General features: G+C 42.6%; 1 protein-coding gene across 16 annotated transcripts in view; it reads right to left on the reverse strand.

Moving 5' to 3' along the window:
* Positions 1 to 26879, reverse strand: part of MACF1 (microtubule actin crosslinking factor 1) — a 333619-nt gene that overhangs the window by 147609 nt on the left and 159131 nt on the right. For all 16 annotated transcript variants that reach the window (XM_073902865.1, XM_073902863.1, XM_073902864.1 and 13 more), the window contains exons 6-22: positions 16859 to 17025; positions 15937 to 16049; positions 15725 to 15831; positions 15192 to 15311; positions 14945 to 15040; positions 14049 to 14176; positions 13872 to 13965; positions 13516 to 13670; positions 12439 to 12715; positions 11158 to 11286; positions 10017 to 10094; positions 9242 to 9403; positions 7352 to 7456; positions 6355 to 6450; positions 5171 to 5296; positions 2520 to 2672; positions 835 to 989 (exon numbers count right to left, since the gene is read on the reverse strand). In XM_073902865.1, the coding sequence (XP_073758966.1) occupies positions 835 to 989; positions 2520 to 2672; positions 5171 to 5296; positions 6355 to 6450; positions 7352 to 7456; positions 9242 to 9403; positions 10017 to 10094; positions 11158 to 11286; positions 12439 to 12715; positions 13516 to 13670; positions 13872 to 13965; positions 14049 to 14176; positions 14945 to 15040; positions 15192 to 15311; positions 15725 to 15831; positions 15937 to 16049; positions 16859 to 17025 (2261 nt within the window). The remainder of the gene's footprint in view (positions 1 to 834; positions 990 to 2519; positions 2673 to 5170; positions 5297 to 6354; positions 6451 to 7351; positions 7457 to 9241; positions 9404 to 10016; positions 10095 to 11157; positions 11287 to 12438; positions 12716 to 13515; positions 13671 to 13871; positions 13966 to 14048; positions 14177 to 14944; positions 15041 to 15191; positions 15312 to 15724; positions 15832 to 15936; positions 16050 to 16858; positions 17026 to 26879) is intronic.

The raw sequence follows: 26879 nt of genomic DNA on the forward strand, positions 1-26879 counted from the left end.
AGAAAAGTAGAAATAAAATAACCCCATCTGGAATTGTTGAAAAATGATAATATCAAATGCTTAAAAAGTACATTGCTGTGGTCTATATATTCACAAAAGTGCTAAGATGTCTGAAAGTTAAGAGTAACTTAAAAAGTCATCTGGCATATTAAAAATAAAAAAACAAAACTACAGTATGAAGGACTGGAGAAATTTTTTTTTCTAAAGCATCCCATGCCTAATTCAATCTCAACTTCTGGAAGAGTTACAAACTCACAAATACACAGACATATTCAACACACATACCACATTACCTTGAATTTCTTCAGGTCAAGAAATGTGAGATATAAAGAACAGGATGGAAAACTAGAAGCCAGGATTTCACTTAAATAAGAGACCTTACACCCATTAGTTTATCTGCTCTCTCCAAAAATCCCACTGAAATTTCAGTGGTATCAAAATCAATAGTTGAAAATAGCAAACTAGGGAAAGTAGAACTCTAGGGTGGGTGGGTTTTATTATATGTTCCATGGTATAATTCAGCTTTTAAAAATATGTATGTATATGGCATTAATAAAATATAAAGAAGAAAATTAACTATTAATATAAAAATCAGTCTTCTAAGAGTAAACTGTTTAACTCAAGAATGATCACTGAATATATCTCAATTGAACATCAGCATTTACTGAAAAGCTACAATGTAGCTGCCAATCAAAGATTTGGTATCTTAATTGGAGGCCTTTCCCAGAAGAAACTTTAAAACTTGGCTGCTCTGTTTAAGATCACAAATGCAGGTTCATCCCTCCACCAGTTTACTCAGGCCAAGCAGCCCAGGTGGCAGCTGAGCGAAGTTACCTGGTGGCCATCTCAATGGCATCCTTATTGGGTGAGGGGATGAGGAAACAGACCGATGGCACCATCGCCTCATTCCCTGTGGGGCTGATCACCTTCCACTTGGTCCGCTGCGAATTATCTTCCAATACACACTCATCATTCTTGCAAATGGTGATCTGGAGAGACAAACTCACAAATTATTGCTAATGGATAAACCAACAACCCATTTTGATATTATGAAAGTTATAAGGAGACTGTCTTAAGACCTCCAAGAGCTATCTCTCTGCATCTACAACCATCGGGATAAAAGTTAGAGGGACACAACAGAGGGGAGGGGGGTGGGGGATGGGTTAGCCTGGTGATGGGTATTAAAGAGGGCACGTTCTGCGTGAAGCACTAGGTGTTATACACGAACAATGAATCATGGAACACTACATCAAAAACTAATGATGTAATGTATGGTGATTAACATAATAAAAAAAGTTAAAGGGACACGAATAATCATAACTTTGCTCTTGTGATACTCCCTCTTCCTCCCTTCTTATTGTCCCACTCAAATCGCTGAAAAGGTTTAAGCATTTTGGAATCATCAACTCTTCCCTTTGGGAAATAAGTAACCAACATTATCATCTCTATTTTATAGACAGAAATACAGAGACACAGAACAGTGCCAGGGAAGTTCATTCCTTTGCATTACAAATATCTACTGAGCCTAGTATGTGCCTGGAATTTCGGTGGGCCACTGGACATAAGAATGGTAAAATGGTAAACTGACAAACATGGTCTATATTCCACACATTCTGGTGGGGTATAGAGTTACAATACTGTGTGGAAAATGCAATTTACCAGGGAATGCATGAAAGGGACAGTGATCCAGTCTTGCCTAGAGAGGTAAAGAAAGATTGTTCGGGACTTTGAAGCCACATTAAGGAATTTAGGAATTGTAGGATGTAAGCAGGGGAATAACTTAAAAAAAAAAAAAAAAAAAAAGATCATGCTGGGGGACACCTGGGTGGCTCAGTCGGTTGGGTGGCCGACTGTTGATTTCAGCTCAGGTCATGATCTTGGGGTCTTGGGATTGAGCCCTGCTTTGGGCTCTGCTCTCAGCAGGGAGTCTGCTTAAGGATTCTCTCTCTCTCTCTCTCTCTCTCTCCCTCTCTGCCCCTACCCTGCTCATGTGCTCTCTCTCTCTCTCTCTCTAAAATAAATGAGTGAATCTTAAAAAAAAAAAAAAAAAAGATCATGCTGGTGGAAAGATAAAGAATGCACTGAATTGGGGAGGCAATGCCATAATCCAAGTGAAAGAAACTGACGGTCTAACTTAGGGTAGTAGCTGCAAAGACAGAAAGAAGTACATCTAAGGGATATTTATCTGCAAGTTGATACTGATTTGGTAGTTCTACTAGTTGTAGGGGATAAGAGGGGAAAAGCCAAAGGTATCGCTCAGGTGCTACAAAGTACCATTTCTGACGCCACTTAAGATATGGGGTGGATAATGACAACAATCTCCAAGGCAGGGAGCAGGTCAAAACTGTAGAGTTTGGGTTTTTGTTTTTGTTTTTTTTTTAAGTATGTTTAAGTTCTAATTAAAAAAACAAAACAAAACCCCTCTACCATTGGACCTCTCCCTATCATAACCCTAACCGAAGGCTTCGCTTCTCCCTTCCTTCCCTCTGGAGTCAGAGGCGCCCCTTCCACTTCCTCACCTCTATCTGCCGGTAGTCACAGACGGCCTTCACAGAAATGGTGCTCTTCAGCACGTGGTCGGGACTTCGTGGCTTTAGCTGAACAATGGTTTTTGATCTCCCAACAAGACTGGCAACAGAACTCTTGGACTGTATAAGCTGCTCCTTTTCATCCTACAAAGTGAGAAGAAACACAAGAAGACATTAATGTTGCTATTCAGGGTGACTGAGTCAACAAAGAAAACTGAGTGCTCCACTCCCTCAGAGAATGTCATCTCTCAGTTAAGCAGGGACCCGTGGTGGAGCCATCTTAGAAATACAAAGATAAAGAAACAAGGAGAGGATATTTCTGTCTTCTACCAAGTGATTTTGTACTCAAATTGTTCAGCTTTCTCCCTGTGCCCTTTTCAATGAATCATGAAGCCACATGCAAAAATAATAAAAACAGAAAACAAAAAGAATTGCCAGCTGCCAAATACAGATAAACACAGCTAACACAGGATTTCCCCAAATAACGTTCAGAAAGCAAGGAAGTTTAAGAACAATAATAACAACGTTGCTGTTGCTATTATTATTATTCGCTTTCTTACTGGTAGAAGCCAGTTCTTGCCTTCTGCTTAGGAGAAGCCAGAATTGTGCTCTTTAAGAAATTTTTAAATAATTATACCTCCCAAGCTCTACTACTAATATTTCACTTTCTTAAATTGAGTCAAACTTTGTAGAGAAAGATCTATAGCTCTTCCACCAACAATTTATAAACTGATACTGTTGGTGAAGACATCATTACAAATGATTTAGGATTTACCTTTTCGTGTCTTGCTGTGCCACAGTCACGTAAATTTGACTAATTTGAAAGAAGTATCATGCAAAATTGAAGCTCTCAAGTCTCTGCAAACCCCATTATCTTAAAAACTAATGAACTTTTTGCCCACAAAATTGGTAGCAATCTACTACCAACCGTGTTACAGAGTAAAAGATAACTTTCATGTATTACCAGGATGTGTCAAGCCCATTTTGAGGTATAAAAAGTCCTTAGAAGAGGGCTTTCTTAGGATGGAAGTAGATGTGATGAGAGTAAAGAGTTAATAATGTTAAGAAATGCCATTAAAGAATTAAGAATATGCAAGTAAAGAAAAAGAAATGCTTAAATAAACTACCTGTGCCTGTCCCCGGGAGCATGATTGGAAGAAATACAACTTTAACTTATTAGTTAAGAAAGAGGAATGGAATATATCAGGGAGACAGCCACACTGTTCCATACTTGAGAGCTGGTCTACCCATTTCCGTTTCCTTGCAATAAAGATGTCAATTTCTGTCTAACCCACAGCCAAACATCTCAAGTTCCAGAGACCAAGTGCTCAGCGTGGTAAAAGTTCTGAAAAGAACCAGAAGCCATGACAGATGCTCCCGAACCTGACGGACAAGCTGAGGAAAAGCTGAGGAGCAGACCCAGGTGACTTCATGCCCAGATGACGCCGCCAACCCGAGGCCCCTGACCTGGAGAGGAGGGAACAGAGCAGCGACCCTCGAGAAGAGAAGATAGGACAACAATTGCAGAGGAGTTACCCTAAGACAGGAAGGTACTCTGTGGAAGGGAGGAGATAATAGCCAAGGATTATTATATTCCTCCTTCATACTTGAAGGACCTCCAAGAGAGACATTCTAGAGACAACATCTAAAACGTCAGGCTTTTATCCTTCATTCCAAGTTAATTAAATTAACAGATTATTTGCCCAGGTGAAACACTGAATGTGAACCCATTCACAGGTTAATAACACCTGAAAGTGTAAAAATAAATCAATAAATAATCAACTAATGTTCACAAATACCCAAGTCTCACTCATGAAAAAAATGGCGGTTTGGGTTATTCTAGTTCTCTTACTTATAATTTTCTACTGAAATGAGAGTCCCCTGTTTCTCATATAGAAAAAATAATTTCCCTATTACATACTCTTCTATCTTAATTTGGGATGTAGTTGGAGCCTTGTCTTGCCAACTCTGTGTAATATACATTCAATACATGTAAACAGTCCTGCTCTGATTTTATTACCAGCATTCCTCAAAGAATAATTCATTGGAGAAAATGAATATAAAATTGATTTGGATTAAATACTGGATACAAAATTTTTTTAAGTTAATATTGCTACACATAAATATTGCATGATATCTAAATAAGATTTTAATGTTATCCTTAGTTAAAATCAATATTCTAATATCTCATTTTACCAAAACAAAATTACCAACAAGGAAAAATTTGGCTCAGGTCTAGTTTATTGATTTGGTTTTAATTCTCTTTGCATGAAGGAGTAAAAAAGAATTTGATGTCACCTAATCCCCTTCAACTCTATTTTTCATGCTCTACACCTCATGGTTAGTCCCAACTACTGAATTAAAATAGGAACAATGCAAAGAAAGTATGCTGAGCACTAAGTGGCTCAAGGGGAGAGGACTAGGCTGTTACTTCAATAGCATACGCAAAGGAACCTTATTAGCAACTTTTTTTACAGAAAGAAAAGAAAAAAAACAAAATTGGGGTTAAACTCTATTTGAACATGAGCCAGACTGTATAGTAATGACCCAATGCCTTGGAGCATTCAAGGATATAAACAGCAGCAGCTGGGATGGTTTACTCTGTTTCTCAGAAGAAATCATCCTGCTGATGCAACACCCACCATGGAGTCCTGGAGCAGGTCCTCGAGGCGAGATAAGCTGGTGTTGTGGTCACAGGAGTATTTTCGTTTGATGGAGTCTTGGAGGTTCTTCAAGAATGACTCCAGCTCCCGTGCATCACTGAAGAACTGTGGGGAGTGGAGGGGTACCTCATGTGTAACTCATCACAACACAAGGATTTTAACCAAGAAAGAGCAATCTCCCCGTGCAGAGCTGAGCAGAACTGATGACTCTCCTGGATTATCGATGTTGCATTACATAGTCCACAGGAGTAGAAACCAAGGGCTTAAAATGCCATGTCCGGGAAATATTAGTGATGACAACCACAAAGCCTATGGCACCCTATAGGAAAGTCAGTTGGCTTCCCCTCCTCGGAAACGCTGCTAGTGACAACACCTGGCTGTGAGGCAGACATCAAGAAAAGCCTAGAGATTGAGTGATCATAAGTTCCAATCCATTGATAAGGTTACAAAATGATCAGGAAGATTATTTCATTTAGGGCAAACCCAAATAGAGGTAACAGCTTATTTCCTCCTGCCACCCTCACCTGAAAACAAGGAGTATATTCTCGATGTTGTGATCGACTGAAGAAAGAAAAATGGTCCTGATGTTTTACAGCTTGTCCCATCAAGAGGGAGGGTTTACTTTTCCCCTTGAAGCTGGGCATATAGGCACGTGACTTGCTTTGGCCAATGACACGTTAATAAATGTGACAGCAGAAGAAAGGGCTTGTGCCCTGGGGCTTGCTCTCTCTGGCCGTTTGTGGAACATAACTACTCCATGGAGCCTAGGAGAACCTATCAGGTGCTAGAGACTTGTATATGGACTTGTCCCCCACGACCCCAACCAACCATCTGACAAGGAAGTGATGCCATTTGGGACCCACCAGCCCCTCGCCTGCCTGCCAGCTGCCTGCAGCCATCCATACGCCAGGCAAGATAAGAAAAATCATCTTTTCTCATCTCAGCGGAGCCTAGCCCAAATTACCAACCCACAGAACCAAGAGCTGACTAAAGGACTGTTGTTCTAAGCAGCTGTGCTTTGGGGTGGTGGTTTACACAGCACAGGTCAACTGACGGAGATGTGTGTTTCACCCCACCTCTTCCACATGCAGGGTTGTGCGCACACACACACATTCACACAGACACACAATGTGCACACAGACACAAACACAAAGTCCACATACCTGAAAGTAAGCAGTATTCTCTTTTACATGCTGCTCGACACACAAGCACAGCTGCTTCATCCACTGCAACTGGGACTGGGCGGCGGCACTGTAAGCCTGCAGCAACCAAACACACACACAGAAGGGCAGAGTTTAACAAATCTGCGTGCAATGCTCTCTTTCAAGCACAGCTCCGCCACTGACAGGCCAACCAAAGATACACGGAGATACCTGATGGGCATCGGCTGAGCGCTCACCATCAGAAAGAGGCTTGCCTTTCGTCCAACACGGGTTACATAGAAAAGGCCTCTCTCGTGCTCAACTGCAACCCAGCTGACCCTTGAACAATGGAGGGACTAGGGGCACCGAACCTCCGTGCAGTCAGAAATCCACATGTGACTTCTGACTCCCCAAAAACGTAACTAATAGCCTGCTGTTGACTGGAAGCTTTATTGATAACACAGTCAATAAATACCTATTTTGTGCATATTTGTACTGTATATATACTGTATACTTGCAATAAAGTAAGCTACAGTGAAGAAAATGTTACTAAAAAAATCGTAAGGAAGAGAAAAACATTTACAGTACTATATGGTATTTATTAAAAAAAAAAAAAAAACCACATGTAAGTGGGCCCGGACAACAGTGCAAACCCATGTTGTTCAAGGGTCAGTTGTAAATGATCAGCAAAACCAGGACATAAATAAATCCCTCCCGGATTCCTCCACTGTATCTCTTTTCTGGGCAAAGGCACCACACCAACAGGAGACAGGATCTGCCTGGATGCTTATTTGAAGAAATATGGTTCAATGGGAGTCTATAGCTCTTTTGGTTTCTCATCGCATTCTCTCCTTTGTTTGTAGTCTTTTGGGGACTGTGATGACAAGAGAGAGGATCAAAGACAACTGATCACGGACACTTCCTCCAGGTGTTGCAGGAGAACAAAGTCTCGGGTTTGAATGCTTCTCTGATGACAACCTCTGAGCACCTGACCCCTACACATTCTCAAGTCACATACCTCCACAGTCTGCTTGGCTGGGTGGTTCTCAAGTGACAGCAACTCTGCTGTATCTTGTAGAGACCGAAACACATCCTGTTTCTCCTCCAGTTGCATTGTCAACTCCTGAAAATTGAATTCAATTGTATGCAGTAAGTGCTATTAAAGGCTGTGTTCCCTGCCCGACTTTAAAGGAGCCTCCAACACAGGGTGAGCGCCAAAATGAGGAGTAAACAGCACATGCCAGAGGGTTTCAGAGAAGAGCAAAAATGCTAGAATTATTGGAGAATGATTCACAAAGGGTATGGGACCTGGGCTAGACCTGAGGGAGCAGGGAACACAGGATGAGCACAGGAGGCAGAGGAAGGAGACAACTTGGCAGGCAGGGCTGGTTCGCGGCCCCACTGGCCTAACACGGTACCTGACACACCCTTAGATCCCCATCACTGACTGGGGGGCTTTGCTCAGACTGTCCCATCGGCCTGCAGTGCCCTCTGGCTTTAAATTCTGTTAACAGTACAGGACCCAGCTTAGATGCTAGCTCTTCTATGAAGCTGGGTACTGATCCCTGCTGTCAGATCTGATCCCTTCTGTCTGAGCACTTTCTTTCTTTTTTTTTTTTTTTTTCAAGATTTTGTTTATTTTTTCGACAGAGAGAGACACAGCGAGAGAGGGAACACAAGCAGGGGGAGTGGGAGATGGAGAAGCAGGCTCCCCGCCGAGCAGGGAACCTGATGTGGGGCTCGATCCCAGGACCCTGGGATCATGACCTGAGCCAAAGGCAGACGCTTAATGACTGAGCCACCCAGGCGCCCTAAGCACTTTCTTTTTATCTTTACCACAGCCTAATTCCCATTCTCGGACAGACTGTTTTCTGTGTTATAACATCTATTCTTTCTCCTTTACTACAGAAGAATCATATACCATTCTCCAATCAGGAGACGTTTATATTTTTTAAACTCTAATGGAATTAAAAAGTATCTAAAGAAAGTGTTAGTAAAAAAAGTTTTCTATTTGCATAGAGTTTACAAAATCCTTAAAAACCTCTGAGATGTGGAAATACACTTAGCAAAAAATGACCCTACCTGTATTCACTGAAAAAGAATAAAAAGTATTATACCATTGTTCAATGCTGAATTTCCTTTCCCATTTTACAAATGAAGACTTTTGGTCAAAAAATTATTAAATGAATTTAAGAGAATTCAAAATTTGTGAGAAGCCAAGAGTATACCTCAATTAAACAATATCTAAACCCTACACTAAGTGCTTTGCCTATATTAGTCAATATTTTACACAACCCTTTGAAGTGGTACTATCATCCCATTATATGGAGGTCCAGAGAGATTAAATAACTTCCCCAGGGTCACAGAGTCAGTAAGTGGAGGAGTAAGAATTTGAACCCAGGTCTTTTCACTCCAAAGCCTATCATCTTAAACACAAAGCTATTCTGAAACGACTCAACTTGCAGACTGATACTCTCTTTGTCCAAGACACTGCCTTTCTTTTTTTTTTTTTTTAATTTGAGAGAGAGAGTGAGTGAGAGTGAGAGAGAGAGAGAGAGAGAAGGGGCAGAGGGAGAGGGAGAAGCAGACACCCCACTGAACAGGGAGCCCGACGCAGGGCTCAATCCCAGGATCATGACCTGAGCCAAAGGCAGGTACTTAACCGACTAAGTCACCCAGGTGCCCCAAGACACTGCCTTTCTAAATGCAGTCTAAGTAAATACATTCTAGGGCTCAGGTTCCCCTCTCTCCATGTAGACTTCTCACACCCACAGATGCCTTTAGGCAGGGAGGTCCCTATTTCTACCTCGCAGAACACAAACCCAGAAATCCAAGCTCTCAACAGACTAGCCTCTCTGTCTCCTTCTACGAATACATAAATATGACAGGTCTGTTGTGCAAGACTCACAGAGAAGTAATTTCTCTTGGCTGAGATGTTGGGATTGTTGTCACTCCAGTCATATGCTAGTTCCTCCTCTTCCTTCTCATTCAACCAGATCAACTCAGCAGTGGCTCTGGAGACAAACTTATGCAGGCTCTGAAGGTGCCTCATCCGGAAGCTAGAAGTTTCCTAGACAAAGCAAGGATTATAAGGTTAGATTGCCAGGCTTTCCTCTGTTGAAGATAGCACATGTGACATCAAAGCAAAGAATAACCCAGGAAAAAAATTAAGCCTTGATTTTTCATCTCTGGGTGCCTCTCCATGAACTCAAATTTAGTACAAGTTTGGTACAGGACTCCCGGAGCCCCAGTCAACCCTAGCAAGAACTCAGAACTCACTGGGCTTTTGTGGGGCTCCCTGAATGAAGAATGATCCAAGGCCTATCCTACTCTGGACAATCTCGAAAGACAGGAACAAAGAAGAGACAGAAGGGGAGGCTCCTTCCTACTAATCTCAAACTTTTAGTTTTGGTGTCTCAAAGCACATACAGTCACTGCTTGGGAGGAACACGGAAACTAGGACAGGTTCTACTTATTTAAAACTTCCTGGGGCAATGGTTTCTGATCTACTAAGAAAATTGAGAAAATGTTATAATACATATGAACAACTGCAAAGTAAGTGATATAACCTAATAAACAGAAAACCAAAACAGGACTGAACCATAAACTTTCTGAATTAGCGAAGGCAGTTGTTTGGAAGGAACTGTACCGTCCCTGAAGAGGACAAAAGAGCCAAAACTTACCTTCAGTTTACAATACTGTGTCTCCAGCTTTCCAAGAGTTTCAACATAACTGGTATGGAAATTTTGGGACATTTTTCCCTGATAAGAAAGGCATGAAATAAAGATATATTAGAGAAAAAGTAAGTAAACTCTATGTCCAGTATGGTTTCAACTGTCTGCACGCAGATAGGGACTGGCTAGTTGAGATAACAAGCCTCTGGACCAGGTTGTAAAGCCTAGGGCAGCACTGGGTGAGGGGTGGTTCCGTGGGGGTGAATACAGCTGACAGATCTCGTGCTTCCACTAACTCTGGGAGGTTTCTAGCAAAACCTATGCCTGATGATTCCCAAACTACTCGATTGCTTTTTTGAAGGGAAAAGTTGAAATTACAAATGGGAGGACAGAATGAAGCAGGGAAAGACTGAGTGAGTAGTTTCTCCAAACCAGCTCTCCCTGCAGGCAGGAGGTGAAGTGGAAGGAGCATGAAGTTTTGGAGCACAGGGCCTGAGTTTAGAAACTGCACCCACTACATACTGATTTTGACTTTAGCTTTCAGTATCACAATTCTTTTTAGAAAAAGGGTTAAGGGGCACCTGGGTGGCTCAGTGGTTAAGCGTCTGCCTTCGGCTCAGGTCATGATCCCAGGCTCCTGGGATCAAGCCCCACATCGGGCTCCCTGCTCAGTGGGAAGCCTGCTTCTCCCTCTCCTATGCCCCCTGCTTGTGTTCCCTCTCTCACTGTGTCTTTCTGTCAAATAAATAAATAAAATCTTAAAAAAAAAAAATAGAAAAAAGGGTTAGTAAAAATACCTTGCTCATAAGGGTATTTCAAAGAGCAAAAGAGACACTTCATGTGGAAAGGGAATTTGTTGTAAAGTGCTGCTCATGGTTATCATTCTTTTCCAGAACATCCTTCTCCTATGTCTTTTTGTCTTATTTTTAAGAAGTCTCCACACCCAGTGTGGAGCCCAACATGGAACTTGAACTCACAACCCTGAGATCAAGACCTGAGCTGAGATCAAGAGTCAGATGCTGAACCAACTGAGCCACCCAGGTGCCCCCAGAGCCCCCTTCTCCTCAGAAATAGCTGCACTGTGCATGCTACACCATTACCCACCCCACCTCACCACACCTTCCCATAATGGATTCTGAATGCCACCCACCTCATACAACCTGGCCTCTTTGACACTTGAGCCCAGTTCTTCCACATTGGTGTGGATGTGCTGCTGTGTTTCCAGCTGCAACTCCACACTAGGCAGGTCATTGCCCCACTCTGCTCGCTCCAGTTTCATCTGGAAAAGAAAAAATATATATATAATTGGCTGAATAGGGCAAACACAGAAAATTTTCAGAACTGATGGTGGGCAAGAGGACACCTAGGCCATCTCCATCATGGTCTCTCTCAGGAAAACGTGCCATTGTCACCCCCAGGGAGCTGGAGACTAGACCACACCAGCTACTGTAGCAGGGACAGCCTTCTGTTGCCCCGTTATGGGATACGTTCCTGAATTTACCAACCGGAAAAGTGTTTCCACACACTGAAGATTAACGTTATAGTTTAGGCCTTTTCCTTTATGGAGGCTCTTCACTTTACAATGAGAATGGATATAAGAAAGAAATATCTGAAAATGTTAAACTTTATTCATGGCATCAACTATTGACCAATAGCAAGTAATTTTCAAATAGCTTATCTTTGGATGTTTTTATTTATTGGTACGTGGGGAATCCACCTTCAGGGCATGGGAAGACTTTAACAGAAAACAAAAGGAAGGGGCGCCTGGGTGGCTCAGTTGGTTAAGCGACTGCCTTCAGCTCGGGTCGTGACCCCGGGGTCCTGGGATGGAGCCCCACAGCAGGCTCCCTGCTCGGCGGGAGTCTGCTTCTCCCTCTGCCTCTGCCCCTCCCCCTGCTTGTGTGCGTTCCTGTGCTCTCTCTCTCTCGAATAAATAAAATCTTAAAAATAAAGAAAATGAAAGGATTAGAAGGATAAAAAAGACAGCACCAACCGCGAACCACTCTCCTAGAATACAGGTAAATGCGCCCCTAAAACCGCGAAACACAGGGGCCTTGCTAAACTCAAGAGGTAAGACCAACAGCAAAGAGCGAAGAATAAGCTCCTCTGCCAATGAGGAAATTTCCGAAAAGGTGACTGACATTTACAGACTGCAGTTTCTCCCAAGAGACCCACTTTGAGCAGCTGGCTAAAGGGAACGTACTCCCAAAGAGCTTCAAATCAAAAAAGCCTATGCTATTCAGTGTGGGATTTTGGAGGATTTCAGCTGACCCCACCCATTTAACATTTGAGAAGGGGGCTTGAGTCCCTGGCAGCATTAATAATTAAGAGGGTTTACACAAGGGGCACAGAGCAACCTGGCCCCCTTAGACAAACTGCTGGATCCAGTAAGCCGGAATGCACTGCATAAGCATTTGGAACATACACCCACCTGCATTTCTTCTACCCAAGACAGTAGTTCATACACAAATCGAAGATTGCCTTCATCCTCAGAGGAGGAGATAGACACAAGTTCAGCCCGAGTCATGGGCTTTCGGAACCAGGAGGTAGAGGAAGAATATGTTCCCTTGGTCACGGGTTCTGCTTTCAGATGAGTAGTGGTTAAAGTAGAGGGTGGAGCCAATTCAAGCGAAGTGAAATGGCCCTTCCGATACAAGTTTGTACACTCTAGACGCAGGGTGACCAGCTCATCCTGCAGGCGCATAACCCTGAAATGCAAGAAGAGAAAAAAGGAAGGGACTTAAATCTGTAACTCACTTTTTTTTTAAGTAAGGCTCCACTCCCAATATGCAGCTTGAACTCACAACCCTGAGATCAAGAGTCACATGTTCCACTGACTGAGCCAGCCGGGCGCCCCTGTAATGCACTTTTTAAGATAAAGTATTCCTTACCCATTTGACAAGGATGAGATAAAAATAAAAATGAGATCATATCAGGAAAAGTGTTTTGAGAAAGAAGTGTTATATGAACACAAGGTGGTATTAACATCTTCATCGTTCGGAGTTGTTGAGGCAAATGCCAAATTACAATGTTAATTGGAGGGAGGCAAACCGGCATCTGTTTATATAACTCTTGGATGGTATGACAGAATAAACGATGGATTAGGGGTCAAAAGATGTGAGTCTCAGTCTTGGCTCTGTACAAACTATATGACTTAGATGCTCCTCATCTCCTCTATGGGGCTTGGTTTTCTTCTCTATAAAATGATGCATTCGATCACCAGCAGTTCTAACCCAGATGTGGTATTGTACCCCAGCAGGTCACTCTGAAATATGTGTGGGTGTTATAAGATGCCACAATGATGAGGGAATCCTACAGGTACTTAGTGGATGGGGCCTGCAGTGAGGGGAAATTGTCCTCCACCATGAGAATTTTCCTGCCCCAAATACCTGTAGTATCTCCACTGAGACACTGACCTCCCATCCAAGTTACAAGATTCAGAGACTGACGCTTGATCTGTGAGCCTCAGCAGTAAGCAAGCCTTCTGTCAGAGTCTCACGTTCCTCACCTAAAAGCCAGCTCTTCTAGCTGGTAGTAATTCTCATCCCGTAGGATCTGGAGGTCCACCTGCAGCTGCCTGATGAGACCTTCACATTCCTGAATGTACATGATGACATCTGATTCACACTGTACCGGCTGTCCCGATTCCAGGTGAGCAGCGTCCTAAGACAGAAAGGGAGTAATGGGCATGGGAGAATGCCAGTGCCCCCGGTCACATGGACCGAGGGAGCCAAGGGGGTCACTGCACATCCAAGAGTGAGGAAGAGACACGGCTGGACTTCTCAACCATTAACCTGCACCATTAGAGCACAGGGTGAGAAGGGGAGAACACGTGACATGAGGGGAGAGACAACACACACTCACAGCCTGCAGTGTATTCTTAGCTAGTGTCAGCTTCTCTTCACAGTTCAAAGCACCATTCTGGATTTTGTTTGCAATCTGTAGCAGCAATTCCAGCCTATAATAAGATAAAAACCATAGTCACATGCCAGGCTCCCAGTGGGTAGGTAACAACAGGTGACCTTCAGGCCCTGGGCCCACCTCTCCACAGCTGGGCGAAGCGACTTCTCTCGCTCCAGCATCTCAATGATGAGCTTTCCCCACTCTTCCTCCACGTCATTCGGGTGGTAACCTTGAGGCAGTTTAATTCGGCCAAATTCAATCCACACCTAAAAAATCCCAGAGACACTTATTTAGTCCAAAAACACAGCCATGCCCTCGGGCCCAGTTTTACACGTTCTTGCTACCTCACTTCTTGCTTCTTCACCCCACCACTGGCAGTTCTCCCGTGTCCAATAATAGGAAACAACTGAATGCTTAGCAGTACCTCAACTTAAGGTGAGAGCAGAGAAACCACCTCCAAAATACAGGGACTACTACCTGTTCTAAATCTTTCCATTCCTTCTACGTTTTCCATAAATCCTCCTGTCCTCTCAGTAACCCCCTTCCAGAAAGGCCCAATGCCCAAATCTATGGTTTCAAATTCTCTAGGAATCAAAATGTGGATGGAAGTCTCTTTCCCTCCCATCTTAGCGAAAGAATTAGCTTTCTTCTGAAAAATAGAAAACTCATTCACAAATGAGTTGTGAATTCACACCCTCCAGGCACAGGGAAATTCTACTGCATTTACCTGTACCAGTGAATAAGTGCACTGAACATCTTCCCATCACTCCAGCAGGAGGAAAAATTGGTACATTTGATTCGACATTTCTGAATAAATGTACGCCATTTTTCAAAAGCCTCTGAGAAATACAGATGGTTGATACTGCCCCTTTACCACAAAATTTCAAGACCAGCCTAAGAGTGAGGCTTGTCTGTTGCCCGGAGGGCACTGCTCTTAATGCAGGCTGGGAAGAAGACACAGGCAATCCAGCACGGAAGTAACAATAAGGCAAACTAGCACACCCCAAGAATCAGCAAAGGATAAGCTCCCTTACCTCTAATAATTTATATAATTCCTCAATTCTTCCTTTTTCTCTCTCCTTGGCCAGAATTTCTGTTTCTTTGAAGTGTATATATTGGTTATAAAGTGCCTACAAAATTAATATTTGGTAAATGAATGGATGGGTGTAAGCAACCTGACCCGCCTTTTATCCCACCTCACCCAGAAGCCAGCAGCAAGAAGCTCTGAGACTTAATCCCAGGAATGAATTTACAAAAAACAACTTAAGTCCATGACTTTACCTTTAGTTCTACAGGGTTCTGGGGAAAAGATTTATCTGACATCAGTATTGTATGCTGTTTGATCCAGGGAATGAGGGAGTCCACTCGGCTTTGGTATTCTTGCCATCTGGAGTCTACTTCCTATTGCCAAAAGGTAGATATCACACACCTTCTGATTAGCAGTACACAAAACAAGCACAGGGGACAGTAGCTTAGGCCACCCCAAACCACATAAAATTCCTTTCCTCTAATTGCCTACACCGCTGCTCAGCCTAATGCTTCGAGTCCCAGTTTCAGAGCTCCTCAAGGGCTCTCAAAAGAGGATTCAATTTCCTGACACTAGAATAGTCTATGCTGGATGCTACAAAATTAGCAGCATCTAGATTCATTCCCAGGGACCAAAGACAATGACCACATATAAAGAGGATGTGGATTCAGCTTGCTCTGTATAAACGTGCTCTGCCTACAGTGAGTGCTTGAGAATAAGGTCTAATCAGTACATTCCACCCAAACATATGGAAGTCAGAAGGCATTTTGGGGAAGCGTTCTTGTACCGTAGCACTGATTCCTTCTCCACCCTCAGGGACTTTAGGGAAGGCATCATAAATTGAAGACACATAAGTGATCACAGACTTTTCATCTGGAGATGGCACATCCACGTCTGAGAGAGAAATGGTAAGAAGTTTCTTAGTCAGAACAGACAAAGCTGCCAGGAGAAGGACAAGGAATGTAAGGCGAACATAACTCAACTCCGGCCAGGTCTCACCTTCGGCGTCCAATAAGCGGGTGACCCCCAGTCTTTCTGCCACTTCGAAAGCCTGCTCCAAGTTCTCGCGGTTACTTTGGATTTGTACCCTCTCCATATCCACCAGATCAGGTCTGTAAAAGTCCACCAAGGCACATGAAAGGCCACCATCTACACATCACATATGAGTTCACACAAAGTAAACCTCTTAGAAGTACCCGGAGCCAGAATACGCTGATTGCATTAGAGAGAAAGCAAGAGGTTTAGAAAGGTACTAATCCCATTTTCACTTACATGCTAGGAGCCCAGTGCTTGCTCATTCTAAACACACACAGCAGGTAGGTTGGATTTCATGGGAAAGGTATCATAAACTAGTATAGAGCGAAAATTGGGATGTGTTTATGACCACTAAGAGTGCAATAATTTTGATTTTTGTCATCAAAATTCCTATCTTCCTCACTCCTCACTCCAGCCACCTGCTGTTCCTTAACCACTCCATGTAAGCCCCCACCTCAGGCCCTCTGCACTTGCTCTTTCCTCCCAGTGCAGCATTCTGACCCTAGAAGGCCTGCATGGCTCGTTCCTTTACAGCTCTGCTCCAACACCCTAATCAGAGAGGCCATCTCCAGCGACCCTGTCCAAAATACAACAAACCCCATCACTCTCTTCCCCAACAACCCTTACATGATGGTGCTTACCACCATATAACACCATGTATTTATTTGTTTGTTGCCTAATAAACAAATTAGCTCCATGAAAGCAAGAGCTGTTGCTCTTTTGTACCCAGTGCCTAGAATAGTAGGAGTTGAATATATATTCCTTTTTTAAATAAGTAAAATGAACCAGAGTCTTGATTCTTGGTTGAGAGGAAAAGTGGCATAACAACTTATTACAAGCAAGATGAGAAGCTCCACCAGGCACAGGGAAATTCTACTGCATTTACCTGTACCGGTGAATAAGTGCATTGAACATCTTCCCATCACTCCAGCAGGAGGAAAAATTGGTACATTTGATTCCTGTGTAACCAGCTGTCACCTTCTGGGTCCACAAGAGCAGCTTCTCCTTGGCTGACATGTCCCCTGACTCTCCACTAATGTAGATGTCAGAGATCTGCCAAAAAACAGGACACAAAGTACTTTAGTATAAATAAGATGAAGCCTTCTAGCCTTCTCTTCTTCATACATATGGCTCTTAAAGGAAGAAGGAGATCCAAGACTGGCAGAACTTCAGATGACAACTCCAACATAGATTCATTCTCTTTGGTAGTCAAAACGATGCAAATTAAAACGACAAAGAGGTCATTTTTCACCTACCAAATAGGGAAAGTTTTTTGTAATGATACTATCAGTACTGGAGAGAATACCTAACATGGATTCTCAAACAGCACACTCAGAGTGTGCATGTGAGAGTGCATGTGACCTAACTCCTCCAGATGGCAGTTTTGAACCAAAAGTCTTAAAACACACATACACGTGATAAGAAAAAATCAGAGATACATGCAAAAAACTGTTTATACAAGAATGCTTATCAAAATATGATAAACAGGGGTGCCTGGGTGGCTTAGTCAGTTAAGCAACTGCCTTCGGCTCAGGTCATGATCCCGGGATCCTGGGATCAAGCCCTGCGTCAGGCTCCTTGCTCAGCGGAGAGCCTGCTTCTCCCTCTGCCTGCCGCTCCCCCTGCTTGTGCTCTCTCTCTATAAATAAATAATCTTAAAAAATATTATAAACATTACAGCAAAAATTACAGAGCTTCAACTCTAATAAGGGATTGATTGGTTACAAAGTAAGGGCACATTCACATGGTAGAATTCTCTGTAGGACTTAAAAGGGTATGCTTTAAAAATTTCTTAATGACATTGGAAAATGATCACATTTTATGAAAAGAAAAAGAACACAAACAAAATAATAGTGGTTTTGTATAAAAGATATACTGAATACCTAAGTATGTAGTCATATATACAGATAAATACATACGTATACACAAGGTATGTGATAAATGCATATACGTAGTTGAGAGTAAATAAGGCGAAATACAGGAGAGAAAAACACCAAGCTAGTCATCACAGGTATCTCTAAGTGGTAGCATTAGAGGTGATATTTCTATTTTCCAAATTTTCTATGTCATGTGCATTTTTATAAGAAAATAAAGTTATTTTACGAATCCCCCCAAATCTAGCACAGGAACTACTTTAGAGAGAGGGCAGTGTGGGAGAGAAGTAAGTGCATGCCTTTGGTTCCATGCAGACCTGGGCTTGAATCTCAACTTCACCAACTGTAAGCTGGACCTCAGCCATAACATCTGTAAAGTGGGAATAATACCTACTACCTTTCTCAGGATTGCTGTGATAACCAACGAGATTATAAGTAAAGCACCTCGTCCAAACACAAGGCTATGCGTAACAGAGTTCTGTTTGCTCTTCCTTGTATGGATGATGGTCTTCCTTCAATTCCTTCTCCCACATAACATTAAATGTTATCTTCAATTACTGGCTTTTATCATACATTTGATCTTATCTCCCCTAGACTGTAGGTTTCCTGAGGAGCCAGTCCCACATCTTAATAATCAGAATGATCTAAAATTCAAGAGCAGTCCCTACGAGGGAGAGCTCGTCCACGTGGCATGTTCAAGCAGAAGTGGGGATGCTGTGGAAGAAATAACTTCCAACTCTGAGACTCAGTGACCACAGAGCTTCCATACATCACCCACCGCACCTAGTGCTGTGCTGGTCACATGCTGGACATTTAACATGTTTAATTAATAATCACTTAGTTTAAAAATAGAACAATAAACAAATATTAAAAAAATAAACAAACGTATTTTGGGGTAAGGCCCACCTAGAATTCTGAGACACACTACTTTTTTGACAGCAAACTTACTTAATTAGTAAATTCAAAACAGTGTGTAGTATAAACAAACAAGTCTGAGCTAAAATCAACAATGGTTGTCTCTCCTGGAGTGGGACTATGAATAATTTTCTTTTCTTTTTACTTTTCTTTTCTTCAGACTTTAAATAATGAACATACTTTACTTTTATAATGAAAGCTACAAAATAACCTTTATCAATAAAAGAATAAGCCTTTGAATCAGAGAGACATGCATTTGAGACCACAGGCAAATAAATTATCTAAGTTCTTGCACCCCATCTTCCCCATATTTAAAATAGAATAACTTTCTCATAGGGTCATTATAAGGATTAAATAAAGTGATGTAGGTAATGTGCCTAAGGAACGTGCATTTCCTTTCTATCATAATAAAACAGCATGCTGGGGCGCCTGGGTGGCTCAATTTGGTTAAGCGTCTACCTTTGGCTCAGGTCATGATCCCAGGGTCCTGGGATCGAGCCCCACATCAGGCTCCCTGCTCAGCAGGGGGCCTGCTTCTCCCTCTCCTGTTCCCCCCTGCTTCTGCTCCCCCCACATCAAATAAATAAATAAAATCTTTATTTGACAGAGAGAGACACAGCAAGAGAGGAAACACAAGCAGGGGGAGTGGGAGAGGGAGAAGAAGGCCTCCCGCTGAGCAGGAAGCCTGATGCAGGGCTCAATCCCAGGGTCCTGGGATCATGACCTGAGCCAAAGGTAGACGCTTAACGACTGAGCCACCCAGGTGCCCCAAATAAAATCTTTTTTAAAAATAAATAAATAAAACAGCATGCCCAGCACAACTTTGGGGCCAGGTGTTTTGGGCAAGGAAGGCACAGGCATGTCAGTAGAACACCTGTCTCTCAGCTGTCTCCATCAGGTGTGGCACTGTGAAAGGAGTATCCTCTCTGGTGGTCAGTACAAGAGGGCAGTCAACAATAAAGCATTTCCAAGTCTCTGAATACAATTTACAAACTCAACTCCTGGTAGATAAGATTAAATATCTGGTGAAGATACTCTAAATTCAGAAAAACACAGGGCCAGGAACTTTAACACTCCATTAAGTATACAAGAAAGCTGAAGACTACTAAATATTACTAAAGTGTCTGAAGAAAGACTACGGGAACAAAAGAGTATGGGGAGCCTGCATGGAGTCTAGAAAAGGAAAATCAATACGTGTTGCCTCTAAGACTGTGATGGCAAAACGGTGGTCTAACCAGTAGATTCCAGGATTCTCGTCCCCTTTTCTACAGGAGAAATCAGGCTGCCAAACTTTGATGATGCCAGTCAGTAAGATCACCCTACAAATCCATCCTCTCTACCCACCGTCTCTTTGCTCTGACTCCATGTTCACTCAACAGTCTGTCCTAAAGCAACAAAATGCACTGAGTGGTCAGTTCAAATACTGTACCCCACGTGGCAGTTAATAACTCATATTGTAAATTAATTAATTTACATCAGTTAATCTCTAGTAAGTATGACCACTGTGAGTCAATCCTTTAAAACTCAGTCAATTCCAAGTATGCTGAAAAAACAACATACAGAGTTGCAAAGCGGAGGGCCCAACAATGGATCACGGTACCCAAGCCATCCTCCGGTGGCTCTAGTGAAAACAGCCTCCCCCCCCCCCCCCCCGTACCAATACTATTCCAGTTCTCCTTAACAACACTTCGAGATGCTTATGTCAGTGGCTTGGTACCACCAACCGCCGACAGACCCCAGCACTGCCAATAGCCGCCTCACACATGTAGTAAGGCAAAAACACTGTCAGGAAAAGGATTATGTTGAAGCAAAAAGGGACAGAATCTGAATAAGCAAGAGGAAATCTGAGTATTTGGGTTCTTTATTAAAAAAAAAAATGTCCACTTAATTAGTTGGCATCGTATGTCTACTACAACTACAGTCAATCTCTGGTGGCATCCTATCAACCAATCACAGTTATCTTGTGTATTGCACGGAAAATCGTTCAATGAACAGCTTACTTCAAATTTTCCACACAGCTATAATGAGACAGGGAAATGTCTGGATCCCTCAAGGAAAGGACAAATACCCTGTTTGGATTAGGGCCCTTCCTAGATAGACCGTGAACTGGATGAGAAAAATGGGATTATCATCACAACCATCTCAGTAATCAAACTGGGCTTTTGTCCATGTCTTCATGGAACGTTCACATGTGATGTGCACAGCGCTGTCCTTGGGGCTATGTAGACGCTTTTACCTTAATCTCCCAAATGCAGAAACCCGGCTGCAGTGTCAGGGAGCTTTCTCCCTCATCTGGATTTTTATTTTAAAGATTGATTGATTGATTTATTTTAGAGAGAAAGAGTGAGCGAGCACGAGCAAGCAAGGGGAGGGGCAGAGAGATACTTCAGCAGACTCTGCACCGGGTGTGGAGCCTGACACAGGGCTTGTTCTCATAACTCTGAGATCATGACCCGAGGTGAAACCAAGAGTCAGACAACCAACTGACCACACCATCCAGGCACCCTATCTCATCTGGATTTTTACAAAGAAGCCATCTGGAGAGGAGGACAGCTTCAATACCATCCCAGAGACTATGCAGGTCTACCTGAATTCCTTTTTTTTTTTTTTTTTTTTTTAGATTTCATTTATTTATTTGACGGAGAAAGACAGCGAGAGAGGGAACACAAGCAGGGGGAGTGGGAGAGGGAGAAGCAAGCTCTCCGCAGAGCAGGGAGCCTGATGCGGGGCTCGATCCCAGGACCCTGGGATCACGACCTGAGCTGAAGGCAGACGCCCAATGACTGAGCCACCCAGGAGCCCCCTGAATTCTCTTTCAACCCACACTTTCCAAGTCCTGATTAATCCCTTCTCTGAAGTGTATCTAAAAACATAACGTGTTCCTAGTAATTCAATAAGTATTTATTGAACAACATCTCATCTGTGCCTAACATTATTCCAGGCACCATGGAGAAGAACAAAAAAAGTCCAACACTATTTATTCATTCTGTTATTTCTTTGACAACCCCTCTATTCTAGGAGCTGTGGTTAAGTTCTTGGTATCTCAAAATAAAAAAGTCAAACACTGGGGTGCCTGGCTGGCTCAGTTGGTAGAGCACTGACTCTTGATCTCAGGGTTGTGAGCAAGTTCGAGCCCCCTGTTGGGGGTAGAGAATACTTAAAAAAAAAAAATTACAATCTTAAAAAAAAAAAGTCAAACACCAATTATTCATTCTGTTGTTTCTTGACAATCGCTCGGGCCTCAAGCCCAAGCAATTTAGCAATATGACACACAGAGGGATCAATGCTGTGACAGAGGTAAACAAGTAACCCAAACTAGCATTGCCAAGGAACCTCTCTGAGATGACATTTATGCTGAGTTTCAAGATATAAGCAGAAGTTAGCCAGGTGAAAAGAGGGAAATAAAAAAACCAGACATGATTGCCTTGAAAGAATTTAGGTGATAGTTGCCCTATCTTGCTAAAGAAAGACTATCCCAAATATAAAGCCCTCACCAATTTTTCCAAATGATAACAGATGGATGGAAGAGAAGAATGGAGAAAGGGAAGCTTTGTGGTCCTCCTGAATATATAAACTTTTAGAAATTTATTTACACATATACACATTTAAAATTAAGCAGTATATCTAATGCATTAATTTAGAATTAATGCCACTTGCTGAGATGAGCACCAGGTGTTGTATGGAAGTGTTGAATCTAATATTACATTGTATGATAACTGGAATTTAAATAACAACTTTTTAAAAATTTTGAAGTAATGCATTTTCTATGTTTACATTTCATAAAATCATGTTATTCAAACTCTTCACATGCATCTTTGGCATCAATGTCTTTTTCATCAATAAAGCTACTTAAAAAAAAAAACTAAAGCTACTTTTTGAGTGAATATTCTTAGAAAACATCATCTACATTTCTTAATGAGATTTCTGAGATACAACAGCCCTTTTCTGGATCCATGTTGTCACTGAAAATTTTATCCCCAGCCACAGGAATCCAGTTGCATCACACTGAATTAGATTTTTTCCCCCCATGCATTCATTCTATTGGTATTTATTTATGGTTTCCATAATGTGAACACTTGCTGTGTGTTTTTTTTAAGTGATGTGAATGTTTTTTTTAAGTTTTTAATGTGATTAAGACTTACTATATATACAATACATTCAACAATTCAAATTAGGACATTTATATTCTCAAAAACAATATAACTAAAACTTTCTTAGGCTTTTTGTCTAACCAGTTATGTGGGTTGATCCCTACGAAGGTTGATATCAATTGAACTAGCAGATGGTGACACAAATTCATTCATCCTTTTTCATGAACTGACTGTAATTTCACTGGGAGCCCAATAACAAGAAAAACTTTATAAAAAGTCAAATATAAAGAGAATCCCTCTTTTCTGAAGGCTAGTTTCTGGAGGGAAAAAAAATCTTACCTTGCATGTACCATACGTGGTAGATCACATGAAAGAGTTATGCTGAAGGCCCCAAAGAAGCAACCGTAATAGAGTAACTAGTAATATCCAGCAGAGGATCTCAACAGAATGAAAAATTAGTATGGGTTAGAGTGATAAAAAAATCACACTTAAACAAGTATGATTTAAACTTACCCTCGGGGCGCCTGGGTGGCTCAGTAGGTTAAGCGACTGCCTTCGGCTCAGGTCATGATCCCGGAGTCCTGGGATCGAGCCCCGCATCGGGCTCCCTGCTCAGCGGGGAGCCTGCTTCACCCTCTCCCTCTGCCTGTCACTCCCCCTGCTTGTGCTCTCTCTCTCTCTCTCTCTGACAAATAAATAAATAAAATCTTTATAAATAAAAAAATAAATAAATAAGCTTACCCTTGAACGATGTTCTAGAATAGACAGAGAAAGAAGAAAAGAATTCTAGGTAGAAAGTGGATGTAAACAAAGACTGGAAGTTGAAATAAGCTGAAACTGGAATAGATGGGTGAGGGGTTGATCTGTGAAGATAAGTAGGTTCAAAGGGAAAACTGACACAGGAGAGAAGGTTAGATAGATGACAGAGGGTTGGAAGGCGAGGCTGTGGAGTTCAGACTTTGTAAGTCTATATACGTCTCAGGGAATGGGACTAGATAGAGTAAGCAAAGAGAGACTTGATTCTCATGTCCTGAAGTTTCTAGCTGACCTCATCCCACGACAGGGACGGCATCGGACTGAAAACTTCCATCCAAGGAGTAGGTGAGGGCAGGTGCCGTCGTTCGTAACAAACGCCTGGCTAGTTAGAGGGCTCTGAAGGCAGCTGTGTTTATTACCAACACCCGAGTTAGGTAACTGTCAAGGGGTGCTCCTGTCAGCATTCAAATTCAGAGTCTTGGAGAGCTCTTGAGGGAATACGACTAGAATGGAAATCCTATGTCATAAAATATGGGCATCCTTCAATTCTACTAACTATTGGAAACTGCTCTCCGAATACCAGTTCCACTTGGCATACCGCTTCCACACACAGGGTGCGAAGAGATTTTCCATGATGCTACACCCTCATCTGCACTTGGGATTTTCAGACTTTTTATTTTCTGATGGGTTTAAAAGGCTAACTTGTTTTGATATTTATATCTTTGATTACTAGTGAGAAAGGCATGTGTATGAGGCATCTGGGTTTCCTTTTTTGTGAATTGCTTATTCCTGGGTTTTCCCCTATTTTTTCTACGAGGGTGTTTGCCTTTTTCTTATTTGGTAGGGATCCTTTAAATACTAATACTAATACTAATAACTAGCATTTATTGTGCTAATTCATAAAATTCTCACAACTCTACATAGTATATACTACTTTTATCCTCAATTTACAAATGAGGAAATTGTATCACAGAGAAGTAACTCGCCCCAAAATCCACTGCTAGTAAGTAGCAGAGCTGGAATTCAAACTCTGCCAATCTGGCTCCACACTCTTAACCTCCTTACTTAAACTACATTTCACAGATTCTGAATATTAATCCTTTCTCAGAATATGCATTATACAATAATTACCACTGTTTTTCTTAACTTTCCATTTGAAATGGAAAATTTCAAATACATGCAAAAAGACAATACCATAATGAAATCCTCCTAGGTACCCATCACCCAGTTTCAACCATTTCAACTCAGAGCTAATCTTGTTTCATCTGCACTCCGCCCACGTCACTCTCCCCTGTTATTATGAAGCAAACCCACACACATGCATTTCTTCCATAAACACTTCAGTAAGCATCTCTGAAACATGAGGACTGGATAAAGTACTCTCTACACCCAACATGGGGTTCAAACTTAGAACCCCGGGATCAAGAGCTGCATGCTCTATCGACTGAGCCAGCCAGGTGCCCCAATAAGAAAGGCTTTTTTTTTTTAATTTAATTTTGAAGTAATATCTATACCCAACATGAGACTTGAACTTACAACCCTGAGATGAGGAGTCACATGTTCTACTGACTGAGCCAGCCAGGTGTCCCTAAATCATGAGGACTCCTTTTAACATAACCATACCACCATGTTATACTTCAAAATTCATGATGATTCTTTAGAAATAATACTTTGAAAAAGAAAAAAGCCCTTTCTTAAATAAAGCTCTAGCTTTGACTTTAACTGCTACATTCATCTAATAGGATCATCTGGTTAATTTTGCTTTCTTCTTGCAATACAAAGCCAGTATTAGTAAAACAACTCCCTGTAATTAAAGAGGAGAAGTGGGAAAGGGGTACTTGTAAACTGAAAAGGCTGAGCCCAGAAAATAATACACCAAACAATTTCCTTCTCATCACTCCTAGCCCCCAATGTTATCTTACTATTCACTGTGGGGACTCTAAGTTTTCGTGGCAAGGACAGTGGTACGCAGCCAGATTCTTCACTGGACAGAACCCGCCGACAGTGTGGACAGGAGACTGGCATGGGAGCCAGGCCAGGGAGGGGGAAGGGATTTTCAGTATTTTTCCTTGTTCCAGTAAGCCAGGTATTGTGGGTGTTGATGGCAGCTGGGGGGAGGGAGTCCTCCTGAGAGAAGGTCTGTGCCTGACACTCCCACCCAGCTCCAAATCCCAGTCCCCTTATTCTGAAAACCATTTCTATTAGCTGGTCCCTGTCAGCCTATCTCGGTGTTAACTACTTCCTGACAAGGGAAGTATTAACGATCTCAGGTGAACAGGAAGGTAGACCATTTGTCTTCTCCTATCTAAACCCCACACTCAGCAAGAATCAGAATCAGTTCCCATTTCTCTCTATCCTGAAAAGAAACAAAACCCACTGCCAAGTTTGTCGCGCCACAGCCTGGTCCCAAGCCCGACAATATGCCCTGGGCGGATCAACCGGAGAGACGATGCGGCCTGAGTTCCGCCAACGACAGACGGCACTCTGGAACCCGAACTGCTTCCGGAGGAGGGTTACTACTCTGACATTATTAAAAGCAAAACAAGCGCCAAAGAGCAACCACAAAATCAACTCTGTGGAACTGCCGGCTGCCAGGCCTTCAGGGAAGTGCTGGAGTGCGAGCAGCAGCACTGTCCTTCTGACCGCGTGCCCTCCCACGGCTCCCACACTCCACAGACAGAACCCCACTCCTGTCGCATGCTCTCGCCTCGAGTCGCAACCCACATGCTACAGGAGGCCTGTCTCCCTGGCTGCTGCTGTCCTGGAGGCCTGGGAACAGCCTGCTGGTAAGGGAGCAGCTCCCTCAAGACAGTTCCTGTTGGAACCAGTGAGGGTTTCAGGCCCCTTGGCCTAAAGGACTTTCATTCTGAAGGGACTTCACACTTAAACGTTGAGAAGTTACTTATCTGTGACACAGGGTGCTCAGTCTGTGGTCCCTGCCTCACATGATGGACACAGAGCCTCAGAAATGTTATCAGCCATCTGAGCTGACACTCAGTCACTAAGTTTTTCAGCCTGGGCTATAACTGAGTGGTCTGTCCGTGTCTGCTCTGAAAGGGTAGAAGGGGTGGGGTGCCCAGAAAACACCACACACCAAACTGACTCATACTGAACAGCCAAAGAATCACACTGCTATCAATACTGTTGAACTACAGATCATGGTCCGAAAGGTTTCTCCTACCAACCTTTTCCTTAAGACTCTGCACAGGGTTGTTCGGGCCCTCCTCTTCTCAGTGTGGAGATTCCAAACTAAAAGTGCCATGGTCACCTA

The sequence above is a fragment of the Callorhinus ursinus genome, unplaced genomic scaffold (assembly GCF_003265705.2).
Source record: "Callorhinus ursinus isolate GAN/ISIS: 27379988/994484 unplaced genomic scaffold, GSC_fseal_2.0 scaffold18, whole genome shotgun sequence".
Classification (NCBI taxonomy): domain Eukaryota; kingdom Metazoa; phylum Chordata; class Mammalia; order Carnivora; family Otariidae; genus Callorhinus; species Callorhinus ursinus.